Source organism: Ascaphus truei, chromosome 3 (assembly GCF_040206685.1).
Source record: "Ascaphus truei isolate aAscTru1 chromosome 3, aAscTru1.hap1, whole genome shotgun sequence".
NCBI lineage: Eukaryota > Metazoa > Chordata > Amphibia > Anura > Ascaphidae > Ascaphus > Ascaphus truei.
Genome location: NC_134485.1, coordinates 205,365,865 through 205,384,700, shown reverse-complemented (window position 1 = coordinate 205,384,700; position 18,836 = coordinate 205,365,865). Strand labels below are relative to the sequence as shown.

Here is an 18,836-nt window from a genome sequence, read left to right as displayed (position 1 = left end):
TCATGTTCTGCAGAACAGTCATGATCTTACAGTGGGTGAGACCACATCAGATAATTGAGACACAATTTGGGCTGGACCTATGGACGTGTCAGGTAAAGTGTTTTACTGTAATACAGTACAATCCAATACTGTGTTTCTTAAAAGTGCAATGTCTCTTGTTACAGCACCGTAGCTAGTGCAGCTACCGTATGTACAGTCCAGTATATTTACCAAAAAGAGAGTTTCCCTGTGATAGCGAGAACTGGGGCTCTATTATGGGGGTATGGGAAACACAATTGAAAGAAATTAGTTGCTTGTAGTTCATTTTATTTCCAATAACAATATGGGTTAATGAGTTACACCCTTAAACAAGTGTCCATATGACAGAACACTTCTCGTGAGTATATAGAAGATAGCACTTAACAAGGGTTTAACTCAATATAGAGTATGTAGAAACAATGTAGATCCCAGCACAAATATTACCTCTTAGCCAGGTCTTAGGATCAAGAAACTTGGTTTACAGGAATCTGATTTTGAAGATCAATGGAACACATCCGGGACAATTGTTCATTTATGTTAATCGACTTAATTATCCAATTTAAAAAATAAAGAAAATGTTAAAGTGGAGTTGGATATAAAATAATTAAAGACCAAAATGCAGCCATTTAAATCAATGGAGGGTTTCAATTACCTTAATGAATGTCTCCAATAATATTAATAAAATGGAGCAAGATATTATGTATAAAAACATTTTTTGATACGGATCCATCCAATTTTCTTGGTATAAGGAATTTTGGATTACAAAAGAATTCAATTTTTTACCCCCCTTTTGTTAAAGGGAATTTCATCTCTAATTTGAAAAACTAGTCCAGAGAGACTTACTTTCATTATTAACTGTAATACAACATTTGTCATATATATGCTCACTTGCGGGTGTAAAAAACAATTCATTGGATTGACAACAAGAATTTTTAGGATCCGCATGTTAGAGCATATGAGACTAATCTTAAAAAGAGACTTAGGGCCTCATGCAGTAAGCGTCGATTATGTGAAATCGGCAATCTTACCGATTAGTCATGTTATTGGCGATTTTTCCTCTCCGTATGCAGTAAGTGCCGAATACATTCAAAATCAACCCGAAAACAAATCCGCCCACTCTCACGATGATTAGCCGATCACACACAGGTGTATCGGCGTGCGTGGCGCGGTGCTGTTAGGTTGCCCAATCACAAATCTTGCTGAATCAGGCGAAACAAGCATGTTTTGGATTGTGCGCCATATTTAAAGGCAACGTGTACTGCTAATCATTCTCTGTGTTGTTGGGAGTGAGAGAGAGAGAGACGCACAGAGCTGGACGATTGAAGATTTGCATATTGACTGAGAGACTTGTTGTGTATTGGGTGAGCTTTGTCCTTTGTTGTTTTGTTTACATCTTTGTCTTGTTTTATATGTGGAAGTGTTTCGTGTGATTGCCTGTACATTTCTTGTCTGTTTTTTGTGAGTGCTGGAAGTATGCCCGCAAAGCGTGGGAAGAGTGATGCCGGTGGGAGTGGGAGTGCTACTCGTGCGAGTACGCGTCGGAGTGAACGTACTGTTCAGGGGAGTGATGTTGCTGAGAGTGAGAGTGGTGTTGCAGGGAGTGGGAGTGCTGGTGCTGCGAGTGGTGTTGCTGGGAGTGGGAGTGCTGTTGCTGGGAGTGGGAGTGCTGTTGCTGGGAGTGGGAGTGCTGTTGCTGGGAGTGGGAGTGCTGGGAGTGCTGGTGCTAGGAGTGTGAGTGCTGTTGCTAGGAGTGGGAGTGCTGGTGCTAGGAGTGGGAGTGCTGGTGCTAGGAGTGGGAGTGCTAGTGCTAGGAGTGGGAGTGCTGGTGCTGGGAGTGCTGCTGGTGGCGCAGTTGCAGATGGGGTGGATGGTGGTGGCGTGCTTGCTGGTGGGCAGCTTTTGGAGGCTCTTCCATTGGAAGAAGGAGAGTCCAGTCAGCACCAGCCAAGCTCTGACCCTAAACCTGCTCGGAAGAAACGTGTGGAGAAGCCACGTAATCCTCGCTTCAATGACCAGGAAAATACAGCTCTTGTCACTGGCATTCTGGAGCACTATGACAGTATATATGGACATTTACTAGGTAAGTGTACCTTTACATTTATTATTCAAATACATGTGATCCTAGGTCATCTGAGTTTTGTTCATATGCAAATATGGGTTCACAATATCTTTCTATGTTAATTAGTCTGGAAACACAGCTTTTTATCATGCCTTACAAGGACAAATAAACACAGGTGGTCAATTTGCCATAACTGCATACAATATGAATGCAACCTTGCTTACATGTATAGGTTTAGTAGTGAATGCTCATGTGCTTCACATATTACACATAAAACAGCATGTTTGCTATCTCTTGGAACAGCTAGCAGTGTAGGAAACTGGTGCTTATATTATTATTAATTTACCTCATATATTTTATATGTTTTTCAAGGGCGGACAAGTTCAGCAAGCAGAAAAGAGATGTGGGACACAATAGTCATTGGTGTCAATGCGTGTGGGAATCATGTGAGGGACAAGCGGAGTTGTCACAAGAGATTTGATGATATTAGGTCCAAATTGAAAAAGAAAATACAACACCAACGCGTGCATGCTACTGGCACTGGAGGTGGGCCCACACCACAACGTCTCATATTAAGTCCATTGGAGGAGCTGCTTCGGGCAAAATTACTTCCCGTCGTCGTGGAAGGCTTACCTGGTGACCGTGATATAGGAATTTACCCCTCACAATTTCCACCAGGTGAGAAATATTACTGTACTAGGCGTGTCGTTGCTTACAGTTATTTTGCATAGTTACACTGCTTTTTATACTGTCTTCACAATATAAGCATACCTGCATCTATATATGTATATGTCTGATTCTGTATATATATATATCTCAAAATAGACATATATGTTGTACTCCTACTAAAAGCAGTAACTAATATAGCACGTGCCATTGCGTGCTCATTTACATGTGAATTCCCAAAATGCATTGCTGCAGTGGAAGCAATTGATGGTGGGCGAAGATGGGGAACAACAGGGTAGTACACATGTGTAACACATGTTAATGAGAAATTATTACTAGCTACAGGTACAGAACAGAAATATGTAGAATATTATTGTGTATTTTATTTATTTTACTCCGACAAACATGACATTACTGCCTATTTTAAGCATGCATCAAATATATTGCATGCAACGGCCTACAAACATCACTTGCACTAACACATCTATAGTTGTTTATGAAAAGGTCCATTTTTACTTTAACTCATATACAGACAGCATAATGAGGCACACGTATCATATTTTATGTCATTGTTTTCATAACTTAAAAACTGCACACGACTATTTAGCTCATCTACCATTGTGTTAAAGCAGCTGCAATTAATATCTCATCACAGCATACACTTCAACAGAGGGGGTGGGGTTCAGCACACACACTAATTACAGCCTCATTTTAGGGTCAACTTAGTTCACACCATTTTCACCTGTTTCAAGTCATTGAAAGGTGTGGCTGATTAGGCTTTTTGGGGAAGGGAATACCGTTATTACAACCTGACTAGCACAACTGAAGTTAATCACACTCATTTGAAAGCTTCACTTTAGCTACTAAATGCCCCAACAACTCATTACTTATCAAACCGTACGTCACACATTAGTTCACTCATATCTATAGTTGAACTACTACTATCAACGACACATTATCACACACTGCATGTGTTGTCTTGTTTAGTCACAGCCACATTCATGTGTGCCACATCTTATATTAATGTACCACACATATCCTCTACCAAAAACAACACTTTGTGCAATATGACCACCTTCATGATAACCATTGTGAATGGTCATCTCATGATAGTTATGTACATTATGATACTGATATCACTACACAACATATGATTTTTATGTTCCAATTTAATCTATTTATCCTCACGCATTACTGCAGGAACATAGTATGTTTTATGTTAGGGAACTCAAAAGTTCTAAGTACACAGGCATGTACATTGTTATTACAACTATTTATGTTCACTTTCACACACACATTTTGGGTTAAGGAAATGATGCTGTTAGGTACTCATAAATACAGAAAATACAATAACTGTTTGTTCAATATTTACACATGTAAATGTAAAACTTATGTTATTGTTATATATAGTTGCCCCTGAAGGACATGTGTCACCTGAGACTGAACAAGTGTCTTCACCTGGGTCAGCCAGCTCAACACACCTAGAAGGTGAGTGTATCAGTTGGTGGCCATATAATATGTGCTCTTCTATATGTTATGTTGTCATGTTCATTATTTGTTTTGCACATCTTCTTTAAATAGGATTACTTAGTGTCAGTGAAAATGAAGTGTAAGCCAACTTGTATTGTGTTAGTGATGTTAACTATCATGTAGGAGTTGTGAGTTTACAGCAAGTTTTCATTCACTCATATTTCATACTGAGTCCAAACATTATTCTTAAGTCAAGGTAGTTTTTAATGTGAGGTTATAAAACGTATGGAAACATGTTAGTTGTTACTTATGACACAGTACAATTACATAGTAACACAGCAGAGATTAACATGCCATTTAATAATGTGTACATTTATTTGTAGAACATGATGAAGAGGATTATGATGATGATGATGATGATGATGATGCCGCCGCCGCCGCCATAGACACACAAATACAAGCAAGTGACCATGAAGAGGTTCCAATTGAAACTGTTTTACCGCCAAAACGTCCAGCAAATACCACATATGATGCAATTGTAGCTTCTGAGGGAAAAATTGTGGAAGCAGAAAATCGTCGCCATTCTGACCTGATGACAGTGCTGGAAAGGATGATTGCACTGCAGGAAGAAACAATTTCACAATTGGCACATCTCCACAGAGTCTTCATTGAAGTGCCTAAACAGTTGCAAAAAATCAACACCTCATTCGAAGCATTAGTTGTTCAGCAAACACAAGCTAATTACTGGAGAATGACTAATGTACCACAATTCAACACCTCACAGCCAGGATCTGTTCATGCAGGTCAGTTTTCACCACATTCATCTGATATTCATTCACCAGGCCCAAATGTTACCGGTCAAGTAGCAGACATTGCTGTGCAGGTTCCTGACGACATCCTACCGCTGCCATCTGTACAAATTTAGCAGCTGACACCTACAAAGGAGGCCACAAAAAGAAAACACAAGCAGTTACTACTGACCAGTTTTTGGTCAAAAACAACAAAAGACACACATGAAACAGACCAACCATCACTTGTGCAGTGTCTACCAACTTGCTCACATGTGTCAGTGGGCACAAGCCCTGTCCGTGAACAGTCACTACCCAAAAGCCCTGTAGGTGAGTCACTGCCCAAAAGCCCTGTAGGTGAATCGCTGCCCAAAAGCCCTGTAGGTGAGTCACTGGCCACAAGCCCTGTAGGTGAGTCACTGGCCACAAGCCCTGCCCGTGAAGTGCCAGAGGCCACTCAAAGTGGCTCTGTTGTGCCTAAAGTTGGTGGCAAAAGAAAAAGGAAAACTCAAGAGACAACAAGCAGGCCTGTTACTCGCTCGCAAAAGGAACAAAAAAAATAAATGTTATAATTCAGAAAATATGTCTTTGGCCTTGTTTTGTTGACTTCAGATTATCTAATTACTATTGTATGTATGCTGAAGACTGTGTTGTTTCCAAACTTTCAAGTATGTTTTTGTACACGTGAAGTTTTGGAAATGTTAACACTCCTAATTAATGAATAGTGTTATAAATATTTATGTTTTAATCGTCTGTTCAGTAATGGTCCACCAGGAGCCAGTTGCTAAGTTTAGAGAAGCTGACATTGACTTTGCAGCAAAACATTACATTTGGGTGTGTTAATTGATGTAATCATTGCATGTGCATATTATTTTCATGCAATTATAAAAGCACCTATTTAACTGCAAACATCTTTCTTGTACGTGTACAGCAGGATTTTGTGTTAAATATTACTTACCTTTGGTGGCCATTGTAATGTTGTCCTTTAATCATTTATGTGTTCTTGTTTCAAGAACATCTCTGAATTGATACTAATATATATGTAGTATGTATTGATATATGCACACACACACATACAGACACACACTGTGTGTGTGTGTGTGTGTGTGTGTGTGTGTGTGTGTGTGTGTGTGTGTGTGTGTGTGTGTGTGTGTGTGTGTGTGTGTGTGTGTGTGTGTGTGTGTGTGTGTGTGTGTGTATATAGTACTATCTAAACTGGTATAGATGTATTTACAAAAAACATACACTTCATGCTTCCTTGTGAAAACACACTATTTTAATAATACAGGCCTAATGTTTGACAACTATACTAAGTGTGAGCCTCTAACATTATTGGGTGCAAACAAATGTTTATTACTTAATTCACTCATGTTTATCACCATTTAAATAGGTTTCATACAAGGCCTACTTACTGCCATCAATATGTTGTGTGTACTCCTGCAATATAAAAAATAAAAAAAAAGATACATTATATATATATATATATATATATATATATATATATATATATATATATATATATATATATATATATATATACATATAGTACAATATACACTTTATATATATATATATTTTTTTATGAGAGAGATATAATTATATATATATAGATACACACGTATTTAAACTCATGCAGACAGGTAGTTAACCAGAATTTCAAATACACACAAATGTATGTGGGAAAAAAACATTTCATTTTGCAGGTGTGTGTATTTACTGATATGGCTGTCTAAGCACTATTTTCACACACTGCTCTTTGTTATTTTGCAAGAAAACTCAATGTTACTGAAATAAGTGTAGGAATGTTTTCACAAACGAGATAAAAAAATGATACATGTTTTTCCCACATTCGCCTATCACTAACCACAAAACTTAAACCAATTAAAAGGACACATCCAATTGGCCTTTGAAATAAGGAGTAAAAGTAGTTACTTTTGTTGACCTTGAAAACGAAACACAGGAATTTGTTAGCCATTGAGCAGAATCATTTTGATGAGCAAAGAAGACAGAACTGCACACATCTTTTGTGCTACTCTGACATGGCTGATGAATTCGTTAACAATATGAATCCCCTCTTAGGTTATAAGTACATGGTTTCCGAAGCAATTTTAAACAGTCGCGGACACAAAGCAAGCACACGCCAAATCTATGATTTGATTCGAGCTAAATATCCTTATTACCAAGACCGTAGGCATGCGCGGAATTTTAATTCCTCAATAAGATTCACTTTATCAACTAATGACTTTTTTGAACGTGTGCAGGATAAGCTAGAACACACCTATGGTTTCTGGAAGATTGCAAAGGAAAAGCATTTTACCCTGAAAGAGGGCACATATATTGTTGTGAAAGGCATATTTATTCCTAATGCCAATAGCAATGGATCCGCTACTACTGTTCCGTGTGAATCGATACCTGCTGCAATATCTGCACCCTCCATTCCTGAAACCCACATTGTACAACAACAAAAGTACTATGATTATGTACCAAGCCTTTCAGCTGAAAATGCATTGGAATGGGAACCAGAAGAAATGAACCTACCTCCCGACCAATTGTTTGAAGAAAGCAGTGGCGATTCCTATGAGCGCTTCATGGAGGAGATGTGTGTCATACTGGATTCAGCGGGTGGGTCAAGCGTGGATGAAAATGCCTTGCATTTCTGGAGCGACCAGTTGCAGCCAGACGAACAGTTAATTCTAGAAGAATGGTAAATATAACAACCGTTATGCGTTGACTGTGCGTTTAAATGTTTTTTTTTTTTTAACCACCATTTTCCCTTCCAATGCGTGGATACAGCGTAACATTGCAGACTGCATAACATGTAGCGATCACAAAGAAATTGTTGCCGAATACAATATAGTATAACCTGAAAGAGTAGTACACATTGCTGACGGAATAAATATACGTACTTTCCTATCCCTTTAACCATATTAGCAACATTTTACCATAACTCTAACACATACCTGTTTTGTTATCATGCTACATCTACAACATTTAAAAGCGGGTCCACCACGTATGACGTGGGACCCTTGTCATGGCCCAAGGCGTCCTTAAAAAGGATTACGGATGTAAGTCCCGCCCCCAAGCGACGTGCGCGCCTCAAAGCCTATTGGCTGTCATGTTTTGTTATAGTAACGGTAACTGCAGTGTGTCATGTGTGCGGCTCAGTGTTTGTAGGCGTCAACTGGGCGTTAGCTGAATGTTAATTGAGTGGGAGGAGTGTTAGCGTGCGTTTCACGCTGGTTTAACATGACGTCACACGTATTGCATTTGCGCATTGTGTTATCGGCCGTCCTTTCTGTCCAAACACGTCTGTTTAAAAAGAATACAGATGTACTCGTTTAGAACGAATGTAGTTTCGTATTCATTGTATTTGAAATAAAGATTTTATGTTTAATGGTATTTTCAAGATGTATTGAACGCACAACGTACGCTTTGTTTTGCGCATGCGCTAACAGTTAGAGCAGCCAAGCGTGAAGTGCGTGCGCACACTAAGATGTGCGCGCACATTTTTCAGTATACAGGCAACGTTCACATCATATACATAGTTATGCCTGCTACAAATTTAAAGAAACATTACATACTGATGTACACTTGTACTTCTAACATATAAGTGAGTGACGTGTGTATGTACACAATCATATAGAGCTGTGTAATGCGTTGTCACGGATACATATATAGTAAGGTGCCATATTTGACCCTCATGTGTTTGCTGTATTTCAGAGATGTCGGGGAAGATACAATCGGATCAATGTATGATTTCAGAAGAGTCTACCTTTATATGAGATGATTGTGAGGAGGAGCCACCGACTACTATACTACATATGGAACTAATTTTATATTGCTTGCAGCGCTTATTAACAAACAATTAAAAATGTGATACCCTTATGCCTATATTGCATAAGCACTTAATTAATATAATGATGTTGCAAAATAGTGCCTCATGAATTTTTATTGAGTGTTCTTTAATGACTACTATCATTTTATGGCATGGTGTGTTTTATATATAACAACCATTCCCACTCTGCTAACACATTTGTGAATTCTATTGTGTAATGGAACGTATGACTGTCGAAACTATGTAACAATAATAATAATAATAATAATATGAGCATGTTCATGTATAGCGCTGCTAGTTGTACACAGCGCTTTACAGACACATTTTTCAGGCTGAGGTCCCTGGCCCGTGGAACTTACAATGTATTTTTTGCCGCCTGAGGCACAGGGAGATAAAGTGACTTGCCCAAGGTCACAAGGAGCCGACACCGGGAATTGAACCAGACTCCCCTGCTTCAAAATCTCAGTGCCAGTGTGTGTCTTTACTCACTGAGCCACTCCTTCTCCCAATGTAAAGGACACTTACAACCAACTAGCCATTTCTTGTTAAAAAATCTCTTGTTACATGGGTATGTTGATAAAATGGTTTGGGACTGTAGCAAATAATGTTATTGGCCAGATGTTGTGGTCCCCTACAATGCATGATGTTCTGATTATGACATCAACATCATGTAATGAAGTACGTTTCTGTGTATATTTCATTAACCTAACTAACTATAGTTTACTGTGTTTATTAAACGTTCTAAAAATACATAGTATAGTCAATATGATGATATAAGCTACCATAATAAAGCTGGTGTTATCATTTGTCGGTGTTATACATGGATCCTACACAAATTGATACAGACACAAACAGTTGTCTTACAAAGTGTGTCTATGCTAATGTGCACGTGATTGACGTTACAATTGTGACAATACTTGATAATTATCATCATGATAATGATGAAGTGACGTGATTTATATTGCAAAAATATTACCAACATTGTCATATTGGTAAATTAGAAATGCTAAATGACAGTAACATTAGTGACAAATTTGTCTTCTCTGTTAACAGTTTAACACTTGGTACATGTAGGACACATCCACACACGTGTGACTTATACATACACATGTCACAAATGTAAATTAATGTTGACTATTAATTCCTAGCATTACAAAACACCAACATTGCTAAATATAAGATGTAGTACGCATTGTTGTGATTGCAGGCATTCATGCATGGAGTGTTATGATCAGTCAATTTCATCCGTGATGAATGATCTCCCGTAAGTAAAGAAATAACTACAGTTATCCCCTTGTCTCCAAACACCTCTATATTACATGAATGGAATTTATAAGGAAACATACATAAAATGTGATGAAATGGGAGTAATCATTTTCTAATACAATGCACATGAAAGCTCAAGAGTAGCTAAATGCATATACATGATACAGAAAGTACATATATGTAACATTTGTGTTTAAACCAATATGTTGGGTTTTGACTTCAAATAATTATAGGAAGATTGATGTAGGCACATCTTATGAGAGATGTCAGCAAATATACATACCATGATCAGTCATACTGGAGATATACCTATAATGCAAAGGAACAATATATAAATTGCAAACATTGACATGCCATCTTCAGTACCGTAAACAACACAGCAAAGTGTGTATTTGGTGTTAAATGTGCAACACCATGTATATTTCATGACATTCAAAATGTAAATCAGGCTGGTGTACACATCATATGGATGTACATGTTACACTGCACCAATAACATTGTATGTAAGCATACTAGAAGCATGAATGAGTATGGGCATAATATGTGTATTGTGTTAGCATAAGGAACAACACAATGCTAAAATATTAGTGCTTTGTTACCCCAGTTGTATTCACATACACACAACTAAAGTAAAATTGAAGAGGGATTATATAACCTGTGCAACAATAACATACCGGTGCCACATCCCTTTGTGCACACAGCAGAGAGAAGAAAGGTGTGCAACCCATATTCATCTGTGTCCTACCAGAAGGGTATATAAAAAAACATTATTGTTAAGATAACATAATGTAAGTATAAAAGTAGAACTTGGAACATATATGTTTGTACTTACAAGAAAAAAATGAATTGATGAGATTCTGGCGTGTCTGGCCACCACTGGCTGTTTGTTCATTTTCAGCAGCTACATGGGTGGGATGCTCGTCTACCACAGGCTCAGCTAGGTCTGACTGTACATTGTGCCTCAGTGCAACATTGTGCAAAATGCAACAGGCAAGGATAATATCAGACACTTTTTGAGGCTTGTATAGAAGAGCCCCACCAGTTCTGTCCAGACACCTAAATCTGGTCTTGAGTAGGCCAAATGTCCTCTCTATAATAGATCTTGTAGAGATATGGGCTGCTTTGTACCTCTCCTCTGCTTCAGTTTGAGGGTTTAGCACCGGAGTCAAGAGCCACGGCCTAATTCCGTATCCTGAGTCACCTATAATGAATGGAGCACACATAAGCTGACATTAGTGATCAAATTGTACAATGCCAACATTCCTAAATAAAAAAGTGTTTTGTGTTATAACATGTAAATGTGTACTCACCCAGCAGCCAACCATGTTCAAAATGTCCCTCTTCGAACGCATGGAAGACTGAAGAGTTCCTCAGGATGGAGGAATCGTGACTGGAACCAGGGAATTTGGGTACCACATGCATTATCCTCATCGTGGCATCACATACCACCTGTACATTGAGTGAATGGTAGTGCTTCCGATTGCGGTACACATGCTCACTCTGACTAGGTGCAATCAAAGCAACATGTGTGCAATCGATTGCACCCAGCACACATGGTATCCCTGCTATATTATAAAAGCCAGTCCTGACTTCCAGCCACTCTGTCGCCTCTGTAGGAAAATGAATATAATTCCTAGCGCGTCTATTGAGTGCATAGAGAAACTGAGTCAAGGCCCGCGAGAATGTAGATTGCGAGACCCCGCCCACTATGCCCACAGTTGTCTGGTATGACGCGGAAGCAAGATAATGTAATGAGCACAGCATTTTAACAAGCCCAGGGACTGCACGACCTCTGGCTGTGAAAAAATCTAAATCTCCCCTTATCTCCTGATAAAGAGCTAAGATTGCTGCTGAACTCAAACGATAGCGACTTACAATCTCCTCCTCACTCATCCCATCTAACAGGGTTCTCTCCCTGTACAGACGCGGATGAGGCACAACTTGTCTCCTCTGTCTTCTCCTCTGATCTCCTGTCCCTCTCCCTGTCTCTGTCGTATCCGCGTGACTGTCCCTGTCACTGTCACTGTCCCTCGGTGTGTCCCTCCCTTGCCCTATATGATTGTCTTCATCATCAAGCATGTCATAGAAAAGAATGTTCCTCCGTCTCCTAAACAATCTCAACATTTTGAAATGAGTAGCTGTGAATGATCAGGTAATGGGCGTCCTTTAAATAGGTATGTGATGATGTCAGGTGACATAGTAAAATGCAAGGTGTTACATTAACATAATAAAGTACTTCTGTGGCAAGCTGTGTGCAGTTCTTGTTATAAGTATTTGTTGTGTGTATTCTGCAGGGAATGATGATATTTGGCAATGATGTGACGTTGTAAGGAATCCACTACTGGCTTTGACTTTTGCCTTGCAGACCTGTGCAGTTGCAGGCTTCCTCTGGCAATCTATGGCACAGGTGCTGCCTCTCATTGCAGCTTCTGCCCTGTGCTACTTCATTGGAGGAATTCTCACACACCCTCCTCCTGTGATTGGATCTCCGCCCTTTATATTCTAGGCGTTGGCTCTGAACCAGCGCCGAGCATAACTATTCCTACCTCTATGTTACTGTCTCTGCCACAAACCACCCCAGGCCTCTCTCCTAGCGTTCTTACCTTCCAAGTTCCTGAGTATCCAGAGGCCTGGTCCTGGACGTCTGTGCTGAAGCGTTGTTGCCAGCACTGGCCTGCTGCTATCTCCTTGCAGTGGCCTACCCTGGACGTCTGTGTTGAAGCGTTGTTGCCAGCACTGGCCTGCTGCTATCTCCTTGCAGTGGCCTACCCTGGACGTCTGTGCTGAAGCGTTGATGCCAGCACTGGTACTGCTGCATTCCCTCCTAGCAGTAGCTACCCTTCCTGTCCTGTGGCCTGCCGCTATTCTCCTGTAGTGGCCTATCCTGGACGTCTGTGCTGAAGCGTTGATGCCAGCACTGGTACTGCTGCATTCCCTCCTAGCAGTGGCTACCCTTCCTTTCCTGCGGCCTGCTGCTATCTCCTTGCAGTGGCCTGCCCTGGACGTCTGTGCTGAAGCGTTGATGCCAGCACTGGCCTGCTGCTATTCTCCTGCAGTGGCCTACCCGGGACGTCTGTGCTGAAGCGTGTTGCCAGCACCGGTACCTGCTGCATTCCCTCCTAGCAGTGGCTACCCTTCCTTTCCTGCGGCTTGCTGCGATCCTCTTGCAGTGACCTGCCTTGGACTTCTGCGCTGAAGCGTTGGTTCTACCCGACGCTGCCCTGCGGTGAACTTCGGCCAGCCTGCTGTCTCCTCCTGCTGAGATCGGCGTCATGGGCCGAGGCCGCTCCTCGCGCAGAAGCCACCCCCGCGCTCACGCTCCTAAGCTGAAGCGGGGAAATCCTGACTACCTGTTGCCGAACTCCTGCTTCCATAACGACGATGCTGCCTTCTCCAATCCTGACCCTGCGATGTACGACTACGAACTGCGCACTCCGGATCAGTCTGCGTGGACTCAGGTCGGTGATTATATAACCCCACCTCAGCCCCGCGGTCCGGTCCCGGTTTGTGGCGAGCATCGGCGTAACAGTATGCTCGGCCCGTTAAAACCGGACCGCGCCGTGGCGGGGGATGGCAATTTTCCAACTGAAGTTATGTCCCGTCCTGCGTATCAGTCCCACTATGAAGGCCAGTATTTGTGTGAAGTAATACCCCTGATGGATGAAATGTTTACCTATGAAGGTTTAACCCCTTTGCAAAGACAATGCCGTTGTGATCTCTTTATTAAGGCTTACTGTATCCTGAGCTTAAAACAGTCTCTAGCCGAATGTATTCGCTCCCCTGATTCCCCTTTAACCTGGGATAATGTGAACCCTATGGAACTGGCCGACGCCCAAGAGGCAATCTATGCCCTGGCCTCATCACTGGACATTCATCTAGTAGAACAGAGCGCCCTCCTCATGTTGGCTCAGTCTCAAGATACACTCCATGTATTTTCCTCAACACTAGACACTCACATAATAGAACAGGATCCCCTCCTTGCCAGCTATGCTGCTGCTTGGCAGATTCTCTGTGCTACCAGTCCTGTTACTAAACCTGTGGGGTTACCTCTCTCTCCTAAGAATGGTCAAACCATTTCTCTGTCGCTGCCCGCTAAGGAAGAAGCTGCCACGCTCCCTAATCCTGAGTTAACCTCCCTAAGTTCTGTCCCTGAGGTTATTTCGGTCTTAACCCCTGCTAGTCAGGCTTATGCGTTCCCCACTGTAAATCCCTGCAGTACCCAGGTCAGTGTGTCTTCCCTAGCACCAGAGAATGAATCCTGTTTGCCCTCTTTTCCTAAACCAAAAATTCTAAGCTCTGTTTCCGAGGTTTTTTCTGTATTAACCCCTGCTAGTCTGCTCTGTGAGGTTCCTACTGCTAACCCTAGTATTCCGCAGTCTAATGATAGGTTCCTAGGGCAAGAGGCAGAACCCCCTATGACCCCACTCTCGGAGACTAGCTTCTATTTCTCTGATTCTCAGGTACAGAGTAATTTAACCCTTGGGGTTTTTCCTATGTTAACCCCTGCAGGTCAGCCCTGTGAACCTTCCTTGGTAGATCCCTTTAGTTCGTCAGTCAGGGACACCTCCTTAGCCTCAGAGGATCAACCCCTTTTGTCCTCTGACTCGGCTAAAATTCTCGGGGCTATGCCCCCTGAACTTTCGGCAATAATACTGGCTCCAGTAAAAAGTATTCTGGAGCCGTTTGTTTCTCTAAACCTGTTCGCAGAATCCCTACTCCTAGGTATTTCACTCACCCCGTCTGCCACTCAGAGAGCTGAGACCCCTGCTTCTGAGCATAGACCCCTTTTCGTGGAATCTGTTGTCGTTTCTGAAGTCCCAGACACTCTTTTCCAAATACCCACTTCAGAGGCCAGCACAGTCGTGGTTGCCCCACTTGCACTGTCTGAGTTCTCCTTTTCCCAAATCCTAGGGTTTAAAGCGAACAGTACATATTATTCTCCTTTCCAAGTGACCCCTTCTGAGATCAGCGTATCTGCTGTTGCTTCCTCAGTACCATTAAAGTTAGGGCCCTTCTTTTTGAATGATCAGGCTTTCAAGTTTGAGACTCCCTTTATCCCTGACTTTGTAAAACTGCAGTCCCTTCTCACTGTAGTTAAAAGTTCTCCAGCAGCCGCTGAGTTAAGCTTTGCCGCTGCCAAATCTTCTGTTATAGAAGCAACCTTGCCTAGCTTACTTCTGTCTGCCCTATCTGTGATGCCTATCACCTTTACTAAAATTTCTGTTTTGCAAGGTATTTCTCCTAGTAAATCTGTGATACCTGCCATTCCTTTAATCAGTTCCAAAACCCCTGTCACTAAGTCTCCCATGGAGTCTGATGCCCTCACTAGGGATTCTCAGGGACCCAATTCTGTAACAAGCAAGATGTCCCTTGTGTCTGTTGGAGAGTTTACCCCAGTTTCTCTCACGGATCATGCCACAGCCTCCGGGATGATTAAAAATGACTTTAAGTCTGGGATGCCCATTCCTGTAATAATACTGTTTCACGCTGATTCGCCCACAGTATTCGGGGTATCCACTACTGACTGTATGTCTACTACCACGCACTCAGGGGTATCGCATTTGGAACGTTGCCTTTTTTCAGAAGATCCCGTCTTTAAAATGGACTTATTTTTCTCTGTGTCTTCCACAATACTTGGAGTACTTGCTATTGACTGTCCTGTCCCAAAACTAGGGTTACCTCTCAAAAAGGTGCCTGGAGCTACCGATGTTAAAGACCCAATGTTTAAAACAGTAACAATTTGCATTGCTTCTCCCACAGTATCATGTGAGACCTGGGTACCTGGGACCTCCACTCCGAAGCCAAGCTCTAGTTCTCTGTCTTCTTTCTCTGTGTTGGAGGCACCCAGCTTTAACCCCAAGACTTTTTTCCCTAAGGTTGATGCACCGCTTAACCGCCTGCCTTGTTTTTTGGATAAAATCTGTTTTCTCACCTTTCAAACAGACTCCTTACTCGCAGGTCTCTGTGCGGTGCCCAAAGTGCCCAATCGGTATGGCAATTGGCCTCTCCCTAAGACGAAGACACCCTTACTGGACCTCGTCGCTTTACCTGAAGCGTCCGTTCCTGTTCTCTATGGGTCCACTATGGGTATAGACATGCCTATTATGTCCTTCGCCAAGGCCACAATTTCGGATTTGATTCTCTCTAAAGATCACAAACCAAAGGAAGCGGATCCTTCTTCAACTGCCAGTACCATGAGTTGCATACACACTGCTACAGACTCTCGCAAATTGCTTGGGATAGCAACCCTGCTTGGTATCAAAAGTACCGCTGCAATAGTGTGTAGTGAACCCTCCCGCCCCATTCCCTTGCTAACCACCACCCGGAATTCCTTGGAAGCTAAAGACTCTCGCAACTTCCTCCGTGCTGATTTCACCAAAGACATTGCCTTCTCTGAAGGTCCCTCTGCCATTTTTGTCCGACAATCTGTGTCCTGTGTCCCGTACTCTTGGACTATTACTATGCACCGGACACCTGGCTACCGTCCTTCCGATGTTCCCATTCCGGAGCCCTCAGGTCCCATTGTCCATGTACCAAGAACTGCAGTACCACCGCTGTCTTTCATGGCACTCGCCAATGTACATCTGGATTGTGGACCTAATTCTCGCCGGAGACACTTCAGGAACAACTCAATGTCTCCCAGACCTATGAATGGTCCTGTTCACCCAGGCTTTTCACCCAGTGGTGGGGGTACTGTAAGGAATCCCAACAAACTATGGGCTTTCAACGCCACCTCTCGCCTAAGGAGGTTTAGGAACAATTCCATGTCCCCCAAATCTGTGATGGATCTTGTTCGTCCGGAGGTCTCACCTGAAGGGGGGGGTACTGTAAGGAATCCACTACTGGCTTTGACTTTTGCCTTGCAGACCTGTGCAGTTGCAGGCTTCCTCTGGCAATCTATGGCACAGGTGCTGCCTCTCATTGCAGCTTCTGCCCTGTGCTACTTCATTGGAGGAATTCTCACACACCCTCCTCCTGTGATTGGATCTCCGCCCTTTATATTCTAGGCGTTGGCTCTGAACCAGCGCCGAGCATAACTATTCCTACCTCTATGTTACTGTCTCTGCCACAAACCACCCCAGGCCTCTCTCCTAGCGTTCTTACCTTCCAAGTTCCTGAGTATCCAGAGGCCTGGTCCTGGACGTCTGTGCTGAAGCGTTGTTGCCAGCACTGGCCTGCTGCTATCTCCTTGCAGTGGCCTACCCTGGACGTCTGTGTTGAAGCGTTGTTGCCAGCACTGGCCTGCTGCTATCTCCTTGCAGTGGCCTACCCTGGACGTCTGTGCTGAAGCGTTGATGCCAGCACTGGTACTGCTGCATTCCCTCCTAGCAGTAGCTACCCTTCCTGTCCTGTGGCCTGCCGCTATTCTCCTGTAGTGGCCTATCCTGGACGTCTGTGCTGAAGCGTTGATGCCAGCACTGGTACTGCTGCATTCCCTCCTAGCAGTGGCTACCCTTCCTTTCCTGCGGCCTGCTGCTATCTCCTTGCAGTGGCCTGCCCTGGACGTCTGTGCTGAAGCGTTGATGCCAGCACTGGCCTGCTGCTATTCTCCTGCAGTGGCCTACCCGGGACGTCTGTGCTGAAGCGTGTTGCCAGCACCGGTACCTGCTGCATTCCCTCCTAGCAGTGGCTACCCTTCCTTTCCTGCGGCTTGCTGCGATCCTCTTGCAGTGACCTGCCTTGGACTTCTGCGCTGAAGCGTTGGTTCTACCCGACGCTGCCCTGCGGTGAACTTCGGCCAGCCTGCTGTCTCCTCCTGCTGAGATCGGCGTCATGGGCCGAGGCCGCTCCTCGCGCAGAAGCCACCCCCGCGCTCACGCTCCTAAGCTGAAGCGGGGAAATCCTGACTACCTGTTGCCGAACTCCTGCTTCCATAACGACGATGCTGCCTTCTCCAATCCTGACCCTGCGATGTACGACTACGAACTGCGCACTCCGGATCAGTCTGCGTGGACTCAGGTCGGTGATTATATAACCGCACCTCAGCCCCGCGGTCCGGTCCCGGTTTGTGGCGAGCATCGGCGTAACAGACGTGAACCTTTGTAGAAACATTGCTTGCAAATAAATAGTTGCATGTGCAATGCATGTAACACTTGTGAACGCAACAGTCAGTCATGTAATTAGGCAAAAAGGCTGAGATTGACGTGGGAAAAGTTTTGTGTAACATGTGTAATTAGGCATGTTATTGTGACATGTTGACAACAATGAATAGGCGTGTGCATATGCATGCATTTGTGTAATGAGGATAGTTGGTATAGAATGAGTTAACAAGGTGTCCCAATGCTGAATTACTGTACATGTGTGTATAAGTTAGGTTGAAGTGCTTGTAATGCTACGGTTACAATCTAAACATGCAATGTGATTGAGCGTCCAATAAGTGACGTCATGAAAATAGGGAGGACCCAAAACTATATGTAAACATGAGAAGAGAGATGTACATGTACGTTTAAAGATGCGTGACACATTACTAGCATTGTGTAATGTAAAGGAAGATGAATATACTGTGTATGTGTGACATGTGTGACATGTGTAACATCATGTAAATAATTGTCGCTCAGTTCATTAAAATGTGTGATATGATGTGAGGTTCTCCTTTAAGAGTTGAGTATAGTATTTTCCCTTGGCACATCATCACATGATGAGTAATGTGACCCGCAAATGCTGCAAACATGTAAAAGTATAATGTTATGCAAATAATACACGTCAGCTGTGACACAATGCAGGGAATGCCCCC

The 18,836-nt window shown here is 42.8% G+C and overlaps 1 protein-coding gene across 1 annotated transcript; it reads left to right on the top strand.

Annotated features, from left to right (window-relative positions):
• The first annotated feature begins 2,455 nt into the window (after positions 1-2,455).
• On the top strand, positions 2,456-5,169 carry LOC142491006 (uncharacterized). Its single transcript, XM_075593351.1, has 3 exons — positions 2,456-2,755; positions 4,154-4,231; positions 4,597-5,169. Exons 1-3 carry the CDS (start codon positions 2,479-2,481, stop codon positions 5,136-5,138), a joined length of 897 nt encoding a protein of 298 aa, XP_075449466.1. The 5' UTR covers positions 2,456-2,478; the 3' UTR covers positions 5,139-5,169.
• The last annotated feature ends 13,667 nt before the right edge of the window (positions 5,170-18,836 follow it).